At 47.4% G+C, this 14993-nt stretch overlaps 1 protein-coding gene across 1 annotated transcript; it reads left to right on the plus strand.

Annotated features, from left to right (window-relative positions):
* Positions 1-1129: 1129 nt before the first annotated feature.
* Positions 1130-3941, plus strand: LOC123402062 (transcription factor LAF1-like). The gene is made up of 3 exons (XM_045095924.1): positions 1130-1407; positions 1682-1811; positions 2981-3941. The coding sequence occupies exons 1-3, from the start codon at positions 1272-1274 to the stop codon at positions 3645-3647; spliced, it is 933 nt and encodes a 310-aa protein (XP_044951859.1). The 5' UTR covers positions 1130-1271; the 3' UTR covers positions 3648-3941.
* Positions 3942-14993: the final 11052 nt, after the last annotated feature.

The following is a 14993-nucleotide window of genomic DNA, read 5'->3' on the forward strand; positions in this document are numbered from 1 at the left end:
AGCGCCGCATGCGGCGAGGCCGCGTGGAAAACGCTGGACACCCCGGCGCTTTCGCCTCCCTTTTGCGGTGCGCACGGGCGGTGCCGGTGCGCGCGCGCGGGCACGGACGCGACGCACGCACGCACGCGGCCGTGCATGCTGCGTCGTCGGCGGTTGTTAAGCCAGGCCAACCTTAACACGGACGACGGATCCGTTTGGTGTCGTACGAATTCACCAACACGCTTTGTAAACTGGCAACGAAATGACCCGCTGGGATCTTCTGGCCGACGGACCACACAGTCAAGTTTGAAGCTTTCAACCCTCATCATGGAGCGTTGATTGTACCAATATAGCCGGGCTGCAGCTTGTTCCGGCCCTTGGACTTTCTGCGCGTCTGTGTTGAATGGTGATAGACAGTCCCTGCCCCGCCCCGCTCCTTCATTCTTGGCTTCTATTACAAGCAAGTCTCTCTCTTTCCGGCTCAAAGGAAAAGGGGCAAGCAACAAATAGTTTCGCTTTCTAATCTTAGACCCTTGCTGGCTGCTGCTGCACTTTAGAACCAGGCAATGGGGAGATCTACAAGCCATAGTAATCAATCCATCCAAGTAAATCAAACATGTCTTTACTGATCGATGCCTTGTTGCTGGCGCGGATGTTACCGTTTGTTTACGACCTGACGAGGCGTGTCCTCCACAATATTTTGAAAAACATATGCCGCACGAAAGCAACGGGTTTTCGAAAATCTGTCACGTCATCGCAGACGATTTGCCCGTTTTCCCCCCACTACTTGTACTCTCACCTTACTTATTTTCCACTTCATTGCCTATCGCAGCTGGCCTTGGTTTTGATTGTCATTACTTATCACGCTTCGTGGTCTCTCGGCGTTCTTTATTAGTACAATAATTTTTCTTAGGCGGCAATAGCTATAGATTATTCCTTTTTACTGAAGGTTTTAGCTGGTTTCGCTATTTGTTTTGCCAAAGAAAAATATGTTTTCGACAATATATATCATCGGTACATTAAAACCAGCAATCGCGAAATTGAGCTAGTAGTGCTGATGATAACGCACACGTAATTTGTTTTGTTTATTTCCCAAACGACGCCTGCTTTACACCCGCGTTCCATGGCTATAAAACTCCTACCTACTGCTCCCCTGTGGAAACGCCAGAACGCTCCTCCATCCCAAGGCTTGAAGCCGAAGCCGAAGCCGAAGCCACCGGTGCTGCGTCCCGTAGACCTCCCTGAGGTTTCGTGCGGCGTCGGTCGTTCGCCTGCAAGCAAGCAAGCAAGCAATGGGGTGTAAGGCGTGCGAGAAGCCCAGGCCGAGCTACCGGAAGGGGCTGTGGTCGCCGGAGGAGGACCAGAAGCTCCGCGATTACATTCTCCGGCACGGCCACGGCTGCTGGAGCGCGCTTCCCGCTAAAGCCGGTAAGGCCGACGACCGCCGTTGCATCCGCATTCCTAGAAGCGCAGAAAGGGGGCATGGCATAATTGAGCTGAATTCGGTGCATTGGGCCGACGATCAGGCGCTCAGGCACCGGTAACCGGCGCCTCTCGCCTGAATTTCGTTGCTTGTCCGGCCAGCTCGCCTGAATTGGCCTCAGTTTGGTCGTAGTAGTAGTTAGTTAATTTCATATGTCCCGAAAGAGAAATGCACATTGGATCACTGGTGTTAATCAAAATTCTCCGGCGCGGCGCGCAGGGCTCCAGCGGAACGGCAAGAGCTGCAGGCTGCGGTGGATCAACTACCTGCGGCCGGGGCTGAAGCACGGCATGTTCTCGCCGGAGGAGGAGGAGACGGTGATGAGCCTCCACGCCGCCCTCGGCAACAAGTAAGCAGCACACACTATTTACTGTACTGTACTTACCCTCTGCAGCCTGTACTGTACGCAAATGATTGAGACGATCGAAAGACACTTCTCCACGTCGTCTGTCTACAGATGCCGCCATGTTTTCCTTTTAGGTTTCCCCACACACACACACACAGCACGCTCCTACTATCACCTGTAGCGACGTGAAGGGCAGGTGTAATTGTCCGTTCCGTTGCCGGGCAGCGCTGAGCTGGCGGCAATCCGGTTGTAGAACACGTTGATTGAGGCGAAGGAAGGAAAGAAAAGAGGGAACGGGAAAGGGAGACCGGTGATGGTAGCCACCCAGACCTTTTTCCCTAGTGGAGTTGATGCTGACGCCCACGCTCCACGGACGCTCCAAATCCACGAGATTTTTCTTCGCTCTGTCTGCCGGGTGCACATTGTGATGATTACAGCTGCTTTTCGTCCCCATTATTACGAGTTTTATTAGCTTATTAAAATATCGTGGGCTTGGACGGACGCTAAATGGCATACAGTACAGTTGCGTCCTAGCGCAAGTTTCCTCAAACTCAAAATCATTATCTATCTATCTATCTATCTTGGAAAAGACATTCTTCTTCTATTTCTGAGTTTCTCTAGTAGAGAACACCGCCGGCCCGGCCCTATTGATTTAGCTGTAGAGCGGCGAGAACATGGCGTCGACTATTTGGACCAATCCGCGCTCACTTGCGAGTTAAATGGAAACAGCTGCCCTCACAATCCCAACTGGCACCTAGTGTGGCGTGGCGAGGAGATTAGATTCTTTATTGGGCCTTGCAATTATGTCCCCCGAAAAATATCCAAGGATCCATCGGTCGGTGGTCCACACGAATGAATAGGTTGCCTAAAAAAAAACATGAATGAATAGACTACGTACACCACGCTCGTCCCTCTCACCCAAGTGACACATTTTGTTTATATTTATATTTACTGTATATTTTATATGTAAGCCACAAAAGCAGAAAAGAACGAGAAACTTAAAGCAGAAAGAAACGTCAAGTTGTCGATGCAAAAGCTGAAATCATTTTCCCACTAAGTGAAACCCGCGCGCCGACCGACAGAAACCAAGTGAACCGCAAGTACTAGTAGGAGTAGTAGTAACTTTGTGACGCACTGGCTTAATTATTGACGCGAAACTTGTACTACCGCAGGTGGTCGAGGATCGCACGGCATTTGCCGGGGAGGACCGACAACGAGGTCAAGAACTACTGGAACTCCTACCTCAAGAAGAGGGTCGAGGGCGGCAAGGGAGCGCCCAACTCGCCCACGCCGGCGGCGGCGAGCTCCGCCGCGGACTCAGACGGGTCTCAGAGCCCGAGCCCAGGGGAGGTTATTAGTACGGTGCAGGAACGGGCCAGCCGGCCATCGAACTCCGCCGGCTCATCGGAGCCGCCGCACGAGTCGTCGTCGGCCGACTCGAGCTGCCTGACCGTGACCGAGCCTCCTGCCTGCAGGGCCTACGCGCCCGTGGCTCCCAAGGTGATGTTCGCAGATTGGCTCAACATGGACTACATCGGTGGCCAGATGGGGGCGGCGGCGGCGGCGGCACCTGGTCCGGAAGCTGCGGGGGTGGTTGGTGCGGGTGCGGGTGTGGGTGCAGGAGGCGGCGGCGATCATTGTCAGGTGATGAGCCAGGGGTCATCGGCGCAGGTCGATGGGCCACCCGGCGTGGAGGATTCCCTGCACGGCGGCTTCGGCGACAACGGCACCTGCTGGGAGTTCCTGGAGCAGTTCGACAGCATGGATCAGATGCAGGTGGGCGGCGGCGGCGGCTTCTGCGACCTGCTCTCCATGACCGAGTTCTTCGCACTCAACTAGGGCGTGCATCGCCAAGGGAGAAGGAGGAGGAATATAGAGTTTCTTGGATTTGTTAGACGTTTCGTCAGGTTATTAAGAGGCGCGTTTGTAATGCTGCTGCAGTGTAAATTATGGCCGTCTATGTATGCGTAGAGCAATTTGACAGCGTATATATATACATACATATTTATATATATGCAGGTGCATGTGCAGTGCAACGCTGTCCGCCTAGCTTGGCTCGGAGAGTAGAGCACCGACAGTAAGATGGAAAGGGTTCAAGAAGAATGCACATGTTGTTGCTCATTTGATATACTAGCTCCTACTAGTAGTTACTAGTAAGACTTAATATTATCTTCCCGGATCTCGCTTTAATAGAGCACTGTGAAGAGAAGTGTCAAGTTCTCTTCCACTTTAACAACTGTCGAGGGACCCTTGACCTTTCACGTTTTGGCTTTAAGCTGTACCGTGATTAGTTTTATCTTACAATTATTGAAGCCAGCCCAACTTGTAGTAGGAAATTCATCATGCATCGCCTTTCCTCCCAAAACCATAACCATACATCATGTTTGTGATAGAGTCGTGACTATTTATTTAGTACTCCCTCCATCCTAACATAAGTGGCTTAAAAATTATTCAACTTTATATCAATTTTAATATAAAGTTGAATTATTTTGAAGTCACTTATTTTAAGACGGAGGGCTCATATTACAAGCTTTTTATACAGATTTTTCTTTTTTTTCTTCAAACATATTAATTGTGCCTTCGCTTCTCTGTTACTCTCTCTCTCTCCTTATTATTGTTGTCGTCGTGATAACATGAGATTAGGAGTATGTTTGGTCCCATAATTGTGACATAAGGTTTTTTTGATGGACTTCTCGCGGTGATCACCATCTATCTATATCTATTATTAGAAAAATAGATATTCTTAATCCGTGGCATATTTTTATCAAAAACATCCTAAAGTTTTTAAAAATAAACCCGCACTTCACGTGTTAAATACACGTAAGGGCGGACCTGAGTTGTGTTTCATCTTTTTTAAATAAGCAAAAAAGGCATAGCGTGACTTTTAACATCAAGACAAGAGAAAAGAGAGCAGGTGGCATGAGCGAGCAACTTCGGGTGAGCGTCAACTTGCCGGCGACTTTAGCTAATCCCAAGTTGCACCAATAACTCGATGGCTGCACACAAGCTCATCGATGACGTCATCCTTGAGATCCTCGCGTGCGTGGTGGACGCGCTAGTGCTCCTCCGTTGTGTCGCCGCATGCAGGCATGGTGCACCCTCGCCGCCCACCCCTCATTTCTCCGCATTAATGTTCAATAATAAAAGGGATATCTCTAGTAGCATGGTTAGATATCAGCGAGGGTGTGTATATTGGCCTTATGTCAAAGGTCGTTGTACACTCGAAAATGTCATAGAGCGATGTTTTTAAATAGGTCCAATCGTCTCGTCGGAGCACGACCGACGTATTACGGGAGGGTCATCAACAGTAGTATCTAGGGGGCTTAGGGTGGAGCCATTTTTGGAGTCTGACGACTCTCGACAAGTCCGAGCCTTACTAGGTCCCTCAGACTTCGGGCTCCCGGCCTTCGTTTGCCCTCCTGAAGGTGCTTGGAAGGGGAGAGTGACTCTCCACTTGAGTGTTTTCAAGTGAGAGTGGGTGAGTTACATTCCCATGGGGGACTTATAAGGACTTGGGGTCCTTGACAGATAACCAATGCTACCCTTGAAGTAAGGAGGTAGGAGGATAGTCTAAGGTAATTTTCCGTCCTTTGTCCCATGTGCTCCTAGTTGGGTTAGCAGGTGGGTAGTGGCCCATTAGGATAAACCCCTACACTATGAGGAGGCTTCCTGCTTGCTTGGGCTTGGACTTGAGCTGATTTGCTTCCTGCCTAGAGCTTGGGATTATTTTTTCCCTAGGTTTCTCTATTTGCTTGTACTTTATTGTGCTTCTTTGCACCCTTGTCGCCTGCATGCAACATTAGTGGTTGAAGTTGAGGACTCGCCAGGTCTCCAGATGCATGAGGGGCAAGATGCATAGGCATCGCCCGTGCACGACTGCAGCACGGAGACGTCGACACGTGGATGAGTTGTGGATGTGCTTTTAGGATGCCACTTCATGCACAAACGTCGAAGTGGAGTGCGAACAAGGGCATCACTGGCACACGCATGTGTATTACGGACATGGTCTTCTAGTCACACAACTTATTGCTAGGTTCTCATATATAATGCCAACTATCCTAGCATCGAGGCTAGATAATAAACTTTAGGCACCCTGCTACTTGTGATGACATTGGAACTTTTGTTGGAGATATGCCCTAGAGGCAATAATAAATTGATTATTATCATATTTTCTTGTTCATGATAAATTTTTATTATTCATGCTAAAATTCTATTGACCGAAAACTTAGATAGATGTGTGGATACATAAACAACACTATGTCCCTAGTGATCCTCTACTAGATTAAATCATTGATCAAAGATGGTTAAGGTTTTCTAACCATAGATATGAGTTGTCATTTGATAACTAGATTACATCTTAGTGTTGGAAATATGCCCTAGAGGCAATAATAAATTAGTTATTATTATATTTCTTTGTTCATGATAATCGTTTATTATCCATGCTATAATTGTATTGATTGGAAACACAGTGCATGTGTGGATACATAGACAAAACACTGTCCCTAGTAAGCCTCTAGTTGACTAGCTCGTTGATCAAAGATGGTCAAGGTTTCCTGACCATAGGCAAGTGTTGTCACTTGATAACGGGATCACATCATTAGGAGAATCATGTGATGACCTAGACCCAAACTAATAGACGTAGCATGTTGATCGTGTCATTTTGTTGCTACTGTTTTCTGCGTGTCAAGTATTTGTTCCTATGACCATGAGATCATATAACTCACTGACACCGGAGGAATGTTTTGTGTGTATCGAACGTCGCAACGTAACTGGGTGACTATAAAGATGCTCTACAGGTATCTCCAAAGGTGTTCGTTGAGTTAGTATGGATCGAGACTGGGATTTGTCACTCCGTGTGACGGAGAGGTATCTCGGGGCCCACTCGGTAATACAACATCACACACAAGCCTTGCAAGCATTGTGACTTAGTGTAAGTTGCGGGATCTTGTATTACGGAACGAGTAAAGAGACTTGCCGACAAACGAGATTGAAACAGGTATGCGGATACTGACGATCGAATCTCGGGCAAGTAACATACCGAAGGACAAAGGGAATGACATACAGGATTATATGAATCCTTGGCACTGAGGTTCAAATGATAAGATCTTCGTAGAATATGTAGGATCCAATATGGGCATCCAGGTCCCACTATTGGATATTGACCGAGGAGTCACTCGGGTCATGTCTACATAGTTCTCGAACCCGCAGGGTCTGCACACTTAAAGTTCGATGTTGTTTTATGCGTATTTGAGTTATATAGTTGGTTACCGAATGTTGTTTGGAGTCCCGGATGAGATCACGGACGTCACGAGGGTTTCCGGAATGGTCCGGAAACGAAGATTGATATATAGGATGACTTCATTTGGTTACCGGAAAGTTTTCGGGCATTACCGGTAATGTACCGGGAATGACGAATGGGTTCCGGATCTTCACCGGGAGGGGGACCACCCACCCGGGAGGGCCCAAGGACCTTGGGGGTGGCGCACCAGGTAGGTGGGGTCAGCCCAAGGCTGTCTTGCGCAAGAGAGAAAGAAAAACCAAAAGAAGAGAAAGAAAAAAAAGGGGGGGAAAGGTGGGAAAGAAGAGAAGGATTCCACCTTCCAATCCTAGTTGGACTAGGATTGGAGGAGGACTCCTCCTCCCCTTGGTGGCGCAGCCCTTGGGGCTCGTTGAGCCTCAAGGCAAGCCTCCCCTCCCCTCCTCCTATATATATGGAGCTATTATGGCTGATTTGAGACAACTTTGCCACGACAGCCCGACCACATACCTCCACGGTTTTACCTCTAGATCGCGTTTCTGCGGAGCTCGGGCGGAGCCCTGCTGACATTAGATCACCACCAACCTCCGGAGTGTCGTCACGCTACCGGAGAACTCATCTACCTCTCCGTCTCTCTTGCTGGATCAAGAAGGCCGAGATCATCGTCGAGTTGTACGTTTGTTGAACGCGGAGGTGCCGTGCCTTCGGCACTAGATCGGAACGGATCGTGGGACGGATCGCGGGACGGTTCGTGGGACGGTTCTCGGGGCGGATCGAGGGACGTGAGGACATTCCACTACATCAACCGCGTTTCTTAACGCTTCTGCTGTGCGATCTACAAGGGTACGTAGATCGGAAATTCCCTCTCGTAGATGGACATCACCATGATAGGTCTTCATGCGCGTAGGAAAATTTTTGTTTCCCATGCGACGTTCCCCATCAGTGGCATCATGAGCTAGGTTCATGCGTAGATGTCTTCTCGAGTAGAACACAAAAGTTTTTGTGGGCGGTGATGTGCGTTTTGCTGCCCTCCTTAGTCTTTTCTTGATTCCGCGGTATTGTTGGATCGAAGCGGCTTGGACCGACATTACTCGTACGCTTACGAGAGACTGGTTTCATCGCTACGAGTAACTCCGTTGCTCAAAGATGACCGGCGAGTGTCGGTTTCTCCAACTTTAGTTGAATCGGATTTGACCGAGGAGGTCCTTGGATGAGGTTAAATAGCAATTCATATATCTCTGTTGTGGTGTTTGCGTAAGTAAGATGCGATCCTACTAGATACCCATGGTCACCACGTAAAACATGCAACAACAATTAGAGGACGTCTAACTTGTTTTTGCAGGGTATGCTTGTGATGTGATATGGCCAACGATGTGATGTGATATATTGGATGTATGAGATGATCATGTTGTAATAGTTAATATCGACTTGCACGTCGATGGTACGGCAACCGGCAAGAGCCATAGGGTTGTCTTTAAACTAACGTTTGTGCTTGCAGATGCGTTTACTATATTGCTAGGACGTAGCTTTAGTAGTAATAGCATGAGTAGCACGACAACCCCGATGGAGACACGTTGATGGAGATCATGGTGTGACGCCGGTGACAAGAAGATCGTGCCGGTGCTTTGGTGATGGAGATCAAGAAGCACATGATGATGGCCATATCATGTCACTTATGAATTGCATGTGATGTTAATCCTTTATGCACCTTATCTTGCTTAGAACGACGGTAGCATTATGAGGTGATCTCTCACTAAAATTTCAAGATGAAATTGTGTTCTCCCCGACTGTGCACCGTTGCGACAGTTCTTCGTTTCGAGACACCACGTGATGATCGGGTGTGATAGACTCAACCTTCACATACAACGGGTGCAAAACAGTGTTGGGGAACGTCGCATGGGAAACAAAAATTTTCCTACGCGCACGAAGACCTATCATGGTGATGTCCATCTACGAGAGGGGATGAGTGATCTACGTACCCTTGTAGATCATACAGCAGAAGCGTTAGAGAACGCGGTTGATGTAGTGGAACGTCCTCACGTCCCTCGATCCACCCCGCGAACAATCCCGCGATCAGTCCCACGATCTAGTACCGAACGGACGGCACCTCCGCGTTCAGCACACGTACAGCTCGACGATGATCTCGGCCTTCTTGATCCAGCAAGAGAGACGGAGAGGTAGAAGAGTTGTCCGGCAGCGTGACGGTGCTCCGGAGGTTGGTGATGATCTTGTCTCAGCAGGGCTCCGCCCGAGCTCCGCAGAAACACGATCTAGAGGAAAAACTATGGAGGTATGTGGTCGGGCAGCCGTGAGAAAGTCGTCTCAAATCTGCCCTAAAAGCCCCATATATATAGGAGGAGGGAGGGGGACCTTGCCTTGGGGTCCAAGGGACTCCCAAGGGGTCGGCCGAGCCAAGGGGGGGAGGACTCCCCCCCCCCCCAAACCGAGTTGGACTTGGTTTGGTGGGAGGAGTCCCCTTCCCTTCCCACTTATTCCCTCTTTTTTTTTTTTCCTTTGATTTTCTTATCTTGGCGCATAGGCTCCCTTGGGGCTGTCCCACCAGCCCACTAAGGGCTGGTGTGTCCCCCAAAAGCCTATGGGCTTCCCCGGAGTGGGTTGCCCCCCTCCGGTGAACTCCCGGAACCCATTCGTCATTCCCGGTACATTCCCGGTAACTCCGAAAACCTTCCGATAATCAAATGAGGTCATCCTATATATCAATCTTCGTTTCCGGACCATTCCGGAAACCCTCGTGACGTCCGTGATCTCATCCGGGACTCCGAACAACATTCGGTAACCAACCATATAACTCAAATACGCATAAAACAACGTCGAACCTTAAGTGTGCAGACCCTGCGGGTTCGAGAACTATGTAGACATGAGCCGAGAGAATCCTCGGTCAATATCCAATAGCGGGACCTGGATGCCCATATTGGATCCTACATATTCTACGAAGATCTTATCGTTTGAACCTCAGTGCCAAGGATTCGTATAATCCCGTATGTCATTCCCTTTGTCCTTCGGTATGTTACTTGCCCGAGATTCGATCGTCAGTATCCGTATACCTATTTCAATCTCGTTTACCGGCAAGTCTCTTTACTCGTTCCGTAATACAAGATCCCGCAACTTACACTAAGTTACATTGCTTGCAAGGCTTGTGTGTGATGTTGTATTACCGAGTGGGCCCCGAGATACCTCTCCGTCACACGGAGTGACAAATCCCAGTCTTGATCCATACTAACTCAACTAACACCTTCGGAGATACCTGTAGAGCATCTTTATAGTCACCCAGTTACGTTGCGACGTTTGATACACACAAAGCATTCCTCCGGTGTCAGTGAGTTATATGATCTCATGGTCATAGGAATAAATACTTGACACGCAGAAAACAGTAGCAACAAAATGACACGATCAACATGCTACGTCTATTAGTTTGGGTCTAGTCCATCACGTGATTCTCCTAATGACGTGATCCAGTTATCAAGCAACAACACCTTGTTCATAATCAGAAGACACTGACTATCATTGATCAACTGGCTAGCCAACTAGAGGCATGCTAGGGACGGTGTTTTGTCTATGTATCCACACATGTAAATGAGTCTTCATTCAATACAATTATAGCATGGATAATAAACTATTATCTTGATACAGGAATTATAATAATAACTATACATTTATTATTGCCTCTAGGGCATAATTCCAACAGTCTCCCACTTGCACTAGAGTCAATAATCTAGCCCTCACATCACCATGTGAATTACATTGTAATAAATCTAACACCCATACAGTTCTGGTGTCGATCATGTTTTGGCCGTGGAAGAGGTTTAGTCAGCGGGTCTGCTACATTCAGATCCGTGTGCACTTTGCATATATTTACGTCCTCCTCCTCGACGTAGTCGCGGATGAGGTTGAAGCGTCGTTTGATGTGTCTGGTCTTCTTGTCAAACCTTGGTTCCTTTGCTAAGGCAATGGCACCAGTGTTGTCACAGAACAAGGTTATTGGATCCAGTGCACTTGGCACCACTCCAAGATCCGTCATGAACTGCTTCATCCAGACACCCTCCTTAGCCGCCTCCGAGGCAGCCATGTACTCCGCTTCACATGTAGAATCTGCTACGACGCTTTGCTTGGAACTGCACCAGCTTACTGCACCCCCATTAAGAATAAATACGTATCCGGTTTGCGACTTAGAGTCGTCCGGATCTGTGTCAAAGCTTGCATCGACGTAACCTTTTACGGCAAGCTCTTCGTCACCTCCATACACGAGAAACATCTCCTTAGTCCTTTTCAGGTACTTCAGGATATTCTTGACCGCCGTCCAGTGATCCACTCCTGGATTACTCTGGAACCTACCTGCCATACTTATGGCCAGGCTAACATCCGGTCTAGTGCACAGCATTGCATACATGATAGAGCCTACGGCTGAAGCATAGGGGACGGAGCGCATATGCTCTCTATCTTCATCAGTTGCGGGGCACTGAGTCTTACTCAATCTCGTACCTTGTAACATCGGCAAGAACCCTTTCTTGGACTGTTCCATTTTGAACCTCTTCAAAACTTTATCAAGGTATGTGCTTTGTGAAAGTCCTATCAGGCGTTTTGATCTATCCCTATAGATCTTAATACCTAGAATGTAAGCAGCTTCTCCTAGGTCCTTCATAGAGAAACTTTTATTCAAGTAACCTTTTATGCTCTCCAAAAGCTCTACGTTGTTTCCAATCAGTAATATGTCATCCACATATAATATTAGAAACGCCACAGAGCTCCCACTCACTTTCTTGTAAATACAAGATTCTTCAACCACTTGTATAAACCCAAATGCTTTGATCACCTCATCAAAGCGCTTGTTCCAACTCCGAGATGCTTGCACCAGTCCATAAATGGATCGCTGGAGTTTCACACCTTGTCAGCATTTTTAGGATCGACAAAACCTTCGGGTTGCATCATATACAACTCTTCCTTAAGGAAACCATTAAGGAATGCCGTTTTGACATCCATCTGCCAGATTTCATAATCGAAAAATGCAGCTATTGCTAAAACATGATTTTGACGGACTTAAGCATCGCTACGGTTGAGAAGGTCTCATCGTAGTCAACTCCTGGAACTTGTGAAAAACCCTTTGCCACAAGTCGAGCTTTATAAACGGTCACATTACCGTCAGCGTCCGTCTTCTTCTTAAAGATCCATTTGTTCTGAATAGCCTTGCGGCCTTCAGGTAGTATCTCCAAAGTCCACACTTTGTTCTCATACATGGATCCTATCTCGGATTTCATGGCTTCTAGCCATTTGTTGGAATCTGGGCCCACCATTGCTTCTTCATAATTTGCAGGTTCATTGTTGTCTAACAACATGATTGACAAGACGGGATTACCGTACCACTCTGGAGCAGCGCGTGATCTCGTCGACCTGCGTGGTTCAACAGAAACTTGAACTGGAGTTTCATGATCATCATCATTAACTTCCTCCTCAACCGGCGTCGCAACGACAGAGGTTTCCCCTTGCCCTGCGCCACCATCCAGAGGGATGAGAGGTTCGACAACCTCGTCAAGTTCTATCTTCCTCCCACTCAATTCTCTCGAGAGAAACTCCTTCTCGAGAAAAGTTCCGTTTTTAGCAACAAACACTTTGCCCTCGGATTTGAGATAGAAGGTGTACCCAACTGTCTCCTTTGGGTAACCTATGAAGACGCACTTTTCCGCTTTGGGTTCCAGCTTTTCAGGCTGAAGCTTTTTGACATAAGCATCACATCCCCAAACTTTAAGAAACGACAACTTTGGTCTCTTGCCATACCACAGTTCGTATGGTGTCGTCTCAACGGATTTTGATGGTGCCCTATTTAAAGTGAATGCAGCTGTTTCTAATGCATAACCCCAAAATGATAACAGCAAATCAGTAAGAGACATCATAGATCGCACCATCTCTAACAAAGTATGATTACGACGTTCGGACACACCATTACGCTGTGGTGTTCCAGGCGGTGTTAACTGCGAAACAATTCCACATTGTCTTAAGTGAGTACCAAACTCGAAACTCAGATATTCACCCCCACGATCAGACCGTAGGAACTTGATCTTCTTGTTACGATGATTTTCTACTTCACTCTGAAATTGCTTGAACTTTTCAAATGTTTCAGACTTGTGCTTCATCAAGTAGACATAACAATATCTACTTAAATCGTCAGTGAAGGTGAGAAAATAACGATATCCGCCGCGTGCCTCCACGCTCATCGGACCACACACATCGGTATGTATGATTTCCAACAAGTCACTTGCACGCTCCATTGTTCCGGAGAACGGAGTTTTAGTCATCTTGCCCATGAGGCATGGTTCGCACGTGTCAAGTGAATCAAAGTCAAGTGACTCCAAAAGTCCATCAGCATGGAGTTTCTTCATGCGCTTTACACCAATATGACCCAAGCGGCAGTGCCACAAAAATATGGCGCTATCATTGTTTACTCTAACTCTTTTGGTCTCAATGTTATGTATATGCGTATCGCTATCGAGATTCAATATGAACAATCCTCTCACATTCGGTGCATGACCATAAAAGATGTTACTCATAGAAATAGAACAACCATTATTCTCAGACTTAAAAGAGTAACCGTCTCGCAATAAACAAGATCCAGATATAATGTTCATGCTCAACGCAGGCACTAAATAACAATGATTTAAGTTCATCACTAATCCCGATGGTAGTTGAAGTGACACGGTGCCGACGGCGATTGCATCAACCTTGGAACCGTTTCCTACGCGCATCGTCACTTCGTCTTTCGCCAGCCTCCGTCTATTCCGCAGTTCCTGTTTCGAGTTGCAAATGTGAGCAACAGAACCGGTATCGAGTACCCAGGCACTACTACGAGAGCCGGTTAAGTACACATCAATAACATGTATATCAAATATACCTGATTTTTCTTTGCCCGCCTTCTTATCTGCCAGATACTTGGGGCAATTGCGCTTCCAGTGACCCATACCCTTGCAATAGAAGCACTCTGTTTCAGGCTTAGGTCCAGCCTTGGGTTTCTTCGGCGGATTGGCAACAGGCTTGCCGCTCTTCTTCGAATTGCCCTTCTTGCCTTTGCCGTTTCTCTTGAAACTAGTGGTCTTGCTCACCATCAACACCTGATGCTCTTTACGGAGTTCAGACTCTGCGACTTTCAGCATCGCAAACAACTCGCCGGGAGACTTGTTCATCCCTTGCATGTTGTAGTTCAACACAAAGCCTTTATAGCTTGGCGGCAGTGTTTGGAGGATTCTGTCAGTGATAGCTTCTTGCGGGAGTTCAATCCCCAGTTCAGCTAGACGGTTTGAGTACCCAGACATTTTGAGCACATGTTCACTGACAGACGAGTTTTCCTCCATCTTGCAAGCATAGAATTTATCGGAGGTCTCATACCTCTCGATCCGGGCGTTCTTCTGAAAGATAAACTTCAACTCCTGGAACATCTCAAATGCTCCATGACGCTCAAAGCGACGTTGAAGTCCCGGCTCTAAGCCATACAAGACTGCACATTGAACTATTGAGTAGTCCTCCTTACGTGCTAACCAAGCGTTCTTAACATCCTGATCAGCCGTAGCGGGTGGTTCATCTCCTAGCGCAGCATTAAGGACATAATCCTTCTTTCCAGCTTGTAAGATTAGCTTAAGATTACGAGCCCAGTCTACAAAGTTGCTTCCATCATCTTTCAACTTAGCTTTCTCTAGGAACGTATTAAAATTCAGGATGACACTCGCGTGAGCCATGATCTACAACACAAATATATTCAAAGTGGACTTAGACTATGTTCAAGATAATTAGAGTTCAACTTAATCAAATTATACGCTAAACTCCCACTCAAAAAGTACATCTCTCTAGTCATTTGAGTGGTTCATGATCCACTTACACTATCCCAAGTCCGATCATCACGTGAGTCGAGAGTAGTTTCAGTGGTA

This window comes from Hordeum vulgare, chromosome 6H (genome assembly GCF_904849725.1).
Source record: "Hordeum vulgare subsp. vulgare chromosome 6H, MorexV3_pseudomolecules_assembly, whole genome shotgun sequence".
Classification (NCBI taxonomy): Eukaryota; Viridiplantae; Streptophyta; class Magnoliopsida; order Poales; family Poaceae; genus Hordeum; species Hordeum vulgare.

What these genes read in the sequence shown, in the direction of transcription:
- LOC123402062 (XM_045095924.1), top strand. Translation starts at nt 1,272, where the DNA reads ATGGGGTGTAAGGCGTGCGAGAAGCCCAGGCCGAGCTACCGGAAGGGG. An exon ending in CGCGCTTCCCGCTAAAGCCG is followed by an intron (nt 1,408 to 1,681) that starts GTAAGGCCGACG and finishes CGCGGCGCGCAG; the next exon opens with GGCTCCAGCGGAACGGCAAG. An exon ending in CACGCCGCCCTCGGCAACAA is followed by an intron (nt 1,812 to 2,980) that starts GTAAGCAGCACA and finishes GTACTACCGCAG; the next exon opens with GTGGTCGAGGATCGCACGGC.